Source organism: Natrix helvetica (genome assembly GCF_964273705.1).
Source record: "Natrix helvetica genome assembly, chromosome: 1".
Taxonomy (NCBI): domain Eukaryota; kingdom Metazoa; phylum Chordata; class Lepidosauria; order Squamata; family Natricidae; genus Natrix; species Natrix helvetica.
The window spans coordinates 312,033,182-312,041,258 of record NC_138548.1 but is presented as its reverse complement, the minus strand read 5'-3'; the positions used below and the strand labels follow the sequence as shown (position 1 = coordinate 312,041,258).

At 38.3% G+C, this 8,077-nt stretch overlaps 1 protein-coding gene across 5 annotated transcripts in view; it reads right to left on the bottom strand.

Moving 5' to 3' along the window:
* Window positions 1-3,303: 3,303 nt before the first annotated feature.
* The window catches only part of GATA2 (GATA binding protein 2), a 31,543-nt gene continuing 26,769 nt past the window's right edge, over window positions 3,304-8,077 (bottom strand). For 4 of the 5 annotated variants that reach the window (XM_081932094.1, XM_081932093.1, XM_081932092.1 and 1 more), the window contains exons 5-6: window positions 7,407-7,532; window positions 3,304-6,345 (exon numbers count right to left, since the gene is read on the bottom strand). In XM_081932094.1, the coding sequence (XP_081788220.1) occupies window positions 6,046-6,345; window positions 7,407-7,532 (426 nt within the window). In that variant the 3' untranslated portion in view covers window positions 3,304-6,045. The remainder of the gene's footprint in view (window positions 6,346-7,406; window positions 7,533-8,077) is intronic. The other variant, XM_081932096.1, reaches the window with a different exon arrangement.

Here is an 8,077-nt window from a genome sequence, read left to right as displayed (position 1 = left end):
GTACAGTGCATTATCCACACATTTCTTAGGAAAAGCAAAGTACTGTATTTTTCAGACTATAAGACACACTGGAGTATAAGACGCACCAAGATTTCAAAGAGGAAATGTTTTTGCCCTCCCCAGCCCCCAGGAGCACTCTGCAGGCCTCCCAAACTCTCTGTGCATCCCGTTTTTGTGAAAAACAGGCCTATTTTTGGTGAAAAAGGATGCGCGGGGCAGGATTTTGGGAGACCAAAAATGACCGTATTTGATGTATAAGATGCACCAACATTTCCACCCTCTTTTAGGAGGTGGAGGGGAGTGCGTCTTATACTCCGAAAAGTACAATAACTAGGATTGATTTTAGCTGGAACTGGCCAATTTAGTATGACAAGAGGTTGAATTTGTTTTTCTTTTTGTAAATGCAATAATAATGAAATAAAGCTTGCCTTGAAATTATCCTTCTGACCTAGAATTCAGAGTTATTTGGATTCCTATATGTGGATGCCAGTTGTGGTGCAGTTTATGAAGGAAAGTTATGTTGTGCAGGTATTTAGTTACTGCCTCTATGTTTCAGAAGATAGCACTGCCAAAGGAAAGCAGATCTCTGTCTTAGAGATTAAGGCCTGCCTTAAATTTTGTCTGAGCAAACATTAATCCAAAATGGAGTTGGACATGCATGTCAATCCTCACTTCCAGCCTTGGGAAGGCTACTATCTCCACTTTCCTAAGGGCAAATATCATTGCATTTACCATATCATATTGTTGAAATTACAGATATAATTGTACTGTAAAGAGTCACTGCAAAGGAACTTTTGCCAATGAGAAAAAATGGCATTTGTTTTGCTAGCCTGACAGTAGGAAGTTTCAGGAGGAATAGCCCAATTAAAATCAGTCCCTAAGAGAAGAAATATGCTTCTAGAGTCCCCTACCTCTGAAAACACTTTTTAACAAAATATCTAAGTGTGTTCTTTATATATCTTAGTCTGCATAATGACCTGATTTCTTACTACTCTATAATAGCTTTTGGAGAAACTATTTACACACACCGGATTAAGTCACCATGGAGGCAAGAGGTAAGATTGGACCCTCCTTATTGGCACCACCAATATTTAAGATTCAGTCCAAAGAAATCTGGAACAACTGAAATCCCCATTAGGACAAAAAAGCCTTAAATGCTTAAGACTGTGATTAAGTTCCAGCTCATCCTGTTTCTTTGGATTTCATCCAACAGACACAAATAGGATGAAATATGTTGCATTATGAAAGCTCATGTTCTTGGTAGAACTGCCAAATTCTAAATTACATTACTACCCAATCCACAATTAGAGCATTTGAATGTTAGCTAAGTGTGTTATCAGAGAAATAGGAATTGTTCTAAAATGCAAATGTAAAACTACACTAATCAGAATATGTATTAGATTAAAATGGTTGTCTACCTGGAATTTATATCTGACAGAAACCATGCAAGTGAAACTCAAATTATAAAGAGAAACAAATCTTAAAATACTGAAATTATACTGTATGACTTAATACAAAAATCAGCTACTAGCAAGTCCTGGGCTGGTGGTTCTCAGAGCATTTTTTAAATTCCCTGGCCTCCAATTCAGCCTGATTTGTTTGTCTGTGGCTTGCTGGATTTGAGGCATCGTACACTCTAACGTATGTGGTTTTCTTACTCAAGGAGAAATGCTTGATTATTTCTTCTCTTACTCTGTATACAATTTTCTTTTATTAAGGGACTCGGAATCTCATTTTTTCAAACATTAGGCTCATGTTTTTATTATGAACATAGTAACTAACTAAAAGTTAAACTCCAGAATTATTTCAAATTAATAGGCTCCTGTACTAGTCATTCCATAAGTTTCCCAACATTTTTAATTAATTACATTAGCTTGAGGATTGGAGGAACAGAAATGCTGCGTTTTTACTCATGCAGTATCCTTGTTTTTGTTTTATCCTTTGTTTTTGTGCTGTATGCTGACCAGAGTTCCGTTGTTTGAGTTGGGCAGCCTTATAATTGTAGTTAATAAATTTAAAGCATATAATAAAGTTCTAGCACTCAGAGTGCAGTTTCTCTCTGTGCCATCCTCCTCCATGTCTTACAAAAACAATAAAGTTGATAGTCACAGTTACAGTTGTATTTTTCTCAATACTTTAAAAACACATGAAACAAAATGTTCCAGAATCACTGCCGTTTAGAACAGACAATGAAAAATCACCAGAACTAAGGGACTAGATAGTAAGCCCAGAAGAATGCACTAGACTTCCAGAGGGCATCTTATCTAGGTCAATTCAATTTAGTGCCACGAATCTTCTGAAACACTTTCTTCAATATAAAACAGCCTGAGCCAGTTAGCAAGACAACCCCTAGCTTGGATTCTTGAGTATCAACTTAGGAGCTATATTAAAGAAGGTTTAGTGTATCTTCATTGCACAGGGACATTTTCCAGACATCAACTATTTTATACATTTTAACCTTGTTCTAGAATCTTGTCCATTTCTACTCCATCTGTAACCTTCCGTATTCTATCTTTGTCCCCCCAACCATCACCATTACACCAATGCTACCGCCTCAGGGATGTGAGGTCATCCTGCATAGGAACAGGAGAATCCAGGATCCATGAAGTAGAACAAGAATTGCTTTCACAAAAAGGGGGTAATCTTTTTTATTATTATTATTATTATTCTTAGCAGTATTCACCTTGAAGGAATATGAGGGATGCATACATTTTTTTTACAGACAATATATAAACAAGTTGTACATAATTAACAATAACTTAGTTCACTAATCCAAAAATTAAGCCATTTTTTTTAGAAAAACCCAAAAAATACTGCCAAATCTTTATGCTGATATAAGTACAAAATAATTTAAATCCTGACTGTGGTACTTTTATGCTGCAGTGACTGACAATCTATTGCACTTTGTCAACCGTGGACTTAGTCCAGCAAGCATTTGTGATGTGCAGCCTCAGTCTTCCTAAAAGGAGGGCATGAGTAGGCCTTGCCTTTGAGAGGGCAGCAGTGGTCCTGGGTGGATTTGTTTCCTAGCATTATTATCTCCCTCATTCTCTCACTCAGCCACTCCCACCCACTTCTGACCCTCACAGAATTTTAACTGGTTACTACAAAAGGTGGATAACTGTACCATATACGTTAAAAAAAATCCCCTTTCCTCACATACACACACACACACACATGCATCCAAATCAAGGAAAAGGAGTAAATAACTTCCATCTTGACTAACAGAAATTAATATTTATCCCAGGTGGAATTTCTTTCAGTTTTTGGTCTGTGGGGGGTTTCTTGTGGGGCTTTTTTGTGGTGGTGGTGGTGGGGCATTCTGTCTTTTCTATTTCTTCACAAAGTGCAACTACATTATGCCTACAGAAACCAAAACAGTGAGAAAAGGCATTTGCTCGGAATGCTTGGTCCTTTGTACCAAACACTGAATTACAGACTTAGGAGGAAGCAAAAAAACAATGTACACCTGGATTTTTGTTTTAAGCAGACTTTTGCAGTTAAAGATACAAGTTGGGCTGGGCTTGAAAAAAAAGTGAAAAATAATACATTTAAAAACTTGCCACAGAGTTAGCTTTATGCGATTTACATTATCAATCCCCTTTGTTAATTGGGGTCAATTTTTTTTTCATCAGAAATATAGCTACATATGTACATCATATGTTATATTGGACCTTGTGATCATGAAAGTCATCAGCTCATAACAATCAACAGAATACATTTCACACCGGCAAGAGTTTTATTCTTCAGCTGTTTACGTACAGTATGGTTTCAGAATGGGAAACAACTTTGTTTCTGAACACTTGTGATTTTCTTTAAAAACAAATCTATCTATCTACATATATATATATATGTATATATGCTATAGGAAACCATATACCCCATTTTCCCCATGAGCAGATCACTTCCCTTTGATGTTGCTACATCTGATCTATCAGAAGAGTTGAAAATATATATTTTCCCCCTCCTGCCTTGCAGATCTTCATTTGCTTATTTGCTTTTCACCTCTATTCAAGCAGAGCATTTGTCACAACATCTGTGCCCACAGGTGGCAAATTCCACCTCTGCTTGGCCAAAGTGTTAACAAGAGAGCATGAGATGAACTCTATATTTATGTGTCTTGGGCAAATTCCTTAAGAAAACAGATTAAACTGAACCACCACGATGGTTCCTTTCAGGCTGATCATCTTAAAAGGGTTTTCCTTCTCCGGCCAGGAACTGAAATTATATCTTAACTCTAAGAATATAGACCTCTAGAGCAATGTTCCTCAACTTTGGCACTTCAAGATATATGGGCTTCAACTCCCAAAATTCCCCAGCTAGCAAGTTGACTGGTCTACAAACCTTAAAGATGTGTTTAAAGGTTAAGAAACATTGTCCTAAAGAACAGGCGACGGTTACCTAGCAGCATAGATGTTTTGTTTGTCAAACTTTTCATAGGTTCAATATTTGGCACCTCTCGTTAAACAATCTTACAGGAGAAAAAGGGAAAGCCGCAGAAGACAGCTGCTGCAGAATATAGCTGCTGCAATCGGCGGCATGGTTTTGTCTGGTCTGTGTAAGGCAGTTCACTACCATGTCGATCTGTCTTTGCATAATGCAGGTAATCGACATAAACCTGAATGGGAAAAATGCCTCGGAAGAGAAATTGTGGGTCCTAATGCAAGATATTATTGCAGATTTTCAACCCAGCAGACTGAGCCATGAAAAGAGCCCCACATTATTGTTAAGGCCCACCTATTGATTCATTTAGCTCCTCTGCATTAAATAAAGAGGAGGGTAATCTCCTCTCAGCCTTTGGCAGCAAGATGTCTCAGGACGTCCCTGCTCTCCAACGGAATAGCCATTGGAGTCATACAGATTGAGGAGACAGTAACTGTAGCCTAACTGGGAACAGGATACCAAGCTGGGGGGGTCTGGGCTAAGGCAATGAAATAAGTTCTGAGAAGCTACATGATGTCTATGTTGACTTGCAATTGAGAGAGCAAAGAGGATAGGTTTGGGTATAGCCTTTAGGACAGGCTAAATGGTTTGAGGTGGGAATGGCCCTTATCAGCCCACTAGCTGTCCACACACAAGTATGATGAGAAAGACATCCAGATTCCCTTTATTTTATTCTCCATCCACAGCAAGATTATTCCCTATGGAAAACCTTTCAGCCAGTTGTCCAGTGTATCTGCTCCCTTGTAGAATGCCACACATCAAGATATTCACACTGAGGAAGAGACTGCAGAAATTATGTCTGAATAATCCATGCCCGAGGCTATTTGTAACCAATGATAAAGCCAACCGCTTCCCTCTGTCACACACATCCCCTTCCTAGTAGATTTCTTTCAACAACAACAAAAAACTAACAGCAATGAAGAGAAACAAAAATGTGGCCATTAAGCAATAAAAATAATAACAATTAGAAAAAAACTGTTTTCTACTAGGTTGCATGTTTCTTTAAACAAAATAAAAATAAAATAAAAGATCCATAAATTCATGCAAGAGTTTTGAAGCTCTTTCTGGAGCACAAGAGCAAAATAAATAATTATTTTTTTTATGTGACCGGTTCCTTAAAAAGTAGATTTTCTTTAATAAAGTTGTCCATTATTCCTCCCCACAAAACACAATCCATGGTAGAAATCCAGCAAGGGTGGCTACTACTGAACTTCCTCTGCTTCAGGAGATGGTTAATCGCTTTACAATATTCACAGTAATGAACAAAGAGAAAGGAAAGCTGGGTCTAGTTTCTTTCACTACTTTGGCCACCCTTCCTTTCCACTGGGACAAGCAGGTATCGTATCAAACAGATGAGTTCCTCTTTCTCCGTTTACCTGAGGGAGCAAAGTGCATAACAGGCACCATTAAGCATTTCTGCAGAAGACCCATCATTGCAAAGTTTCCATTTAGCACTAGGAGTTGAATTCTACTGGAACAAAATCCCCTTTTACTTTTTCCTTTCTTTCTTTCTTCCTTATATTTTCTTTCCTGGGCAAAGTCTTTCCTTCCTGTCCTCTTAGGCCAAGCCCAGTTCTGGAAGTCTGTGAGAGTCATTAAACTCTATCCCATAGCTGTGACCATGCTGGATGGATGTGGATGCCCAAATGAGATGCTGGAAGATGGGTGAATGGGGGTAGGAGTTGGGAGGATATGTCCAGAGTGGCTGAAGGGTGGCAAGTGGCCCATTGGTGTCATGTGACCAGCCAGGGCAGCAGCACTGAAAGGTGAGGACTTCTCCTGCATGCATTTAGACAGTTCCTCAAAACATTCAGAGCCTTTCTTGCTCTTCTTGGATTTGTTGGACATTTTCCTATTTCGGGTTTGAATCCCTTCCTTCTTCATGGTCAGTGGCCTGTTCACCTGCAAGAAATGAGAAAATCAGGCTCCTGCAAGCAAAGCGGTATTTTTTGTGCAAAAAGAAAAATATTTGAACAACCCCCTAAATCTTCTTTGAGCAGCAATCATTTTGTGCCCTCTTCCCCCTAATCCATAGTTCTCACTTTGTTCTCACATCAACTTGTGTTTATAACTTAACGTTTTTGGATAAAAACACATCAAACTCAAGTATAATCTGGTTGCTTTCACTCTTCCTGTCCTTACTCTGGCTCTTTAACAATAAATCAACTCTATATCCTTAGATAATTTGTGCGTATGGGTGTACATACACTTTCAAGTCAGTCTTGACTCCTGGCAACTATATAGACAGGGTTCATGCAGGGTTTTTTGGCAATATTTTTGGAAGTGATTTGCCACTTCTGCCTTGATAGGGCTGAAAGTGTGACTGACACAAAACTTCTCACATGGTTTGGATGCCTAAAGATGGATTAAAATTCATAATCTCTCTGTTTTTAATCCAGTGTCTGTAACTACTACACCAAACTGCCTTTCCTATTTGCATATGTATCTTCACCTCTATCTGTACATACACAGAATATTCTGTACACATTTCCACATTGACTTCATACCTGGAGTTTTAAAACTTCCTCACCTTCCAATATTTTCTCCTTGAACCTAGTCTGGATTTTTAAGATTAATTTGTTGTTTTGTTTTAAAGCATCATCTTATATAAACATTCATTATACAAAAAGTGTGTTAAATATCCTTTGCATTTCTTGGGTACTGCATTTCTTGGGTACAATGAATATGCTTTAGCAATAACTGTGAATTATAACTCTCTTTTGCCTAGATTATCTGGGCTTTAGAAGCCAAGCTAACACATTGTAATGTTATTGAACCCAGCATCACTATGCCAACAAAGAATTATTATGACTTCCCCGGGGAACATTAAAGAGGCTTGTTGGTGGGGTTTTTTTCTAATATGTCCCTTTGCAATGAATGCAAAGGCTACTGGACAGCAGGCAGTTAAGGCATCAATCTCAGCTAAGCAAGCAAAAGAAGACACAAGGCAAGAAAATACTCACATTGTGCAATTTGTAATACAGTCCACAGGCATTACAAACTGGATCCCCATTGGCATTACGTCGCCATAAAGTTGTGGTGGTAGTTTGGCAGTTAGCGCAACAGGTTCCTGCTCTCCTAGCAGCTGACTAATTAAAGATGAAAATAGATAGATAGATGTTGGAGAAGATGTTATTTCAGTTTTGACTGTTGCATTGGTTTTAAATTAAATATTAAATATTCAGCCACCCTTCTACTAAAGTTCTCAGTCTTTTTTTAATTTTGCTTTGTGGCTATATATCATTCAAACATACATGGACTATTTGATGGATAATGCAAATTCCACACCCAACTCAAAATCATAAATGCTTATTATTGCCAGTCTTGGGTAGTTTCATGTATTTACAGAAACCCTGTCTCCCCACTCCCCTTCCAAGCAATTGTCCTCTCATCCTTTGCACATGGGCAGAGAAAGTCAACTAGTCAATGAATAGTAAATTACAACTATACATGAAGAACCCGAGAGTTATGTCAGAAACTAGAGAAAGTTGGTGTTCTTTAAATGAGATCACATCTAAAAATCAAGAGTCAGGGCCTGTCAGCCACCTACATACTATTTATGTGTCAGGCCTGTAGAGGATAATTCTTTTCATTGGTGTTCTCCACCTCTAATGCCCTCCAGATATATTGGGTC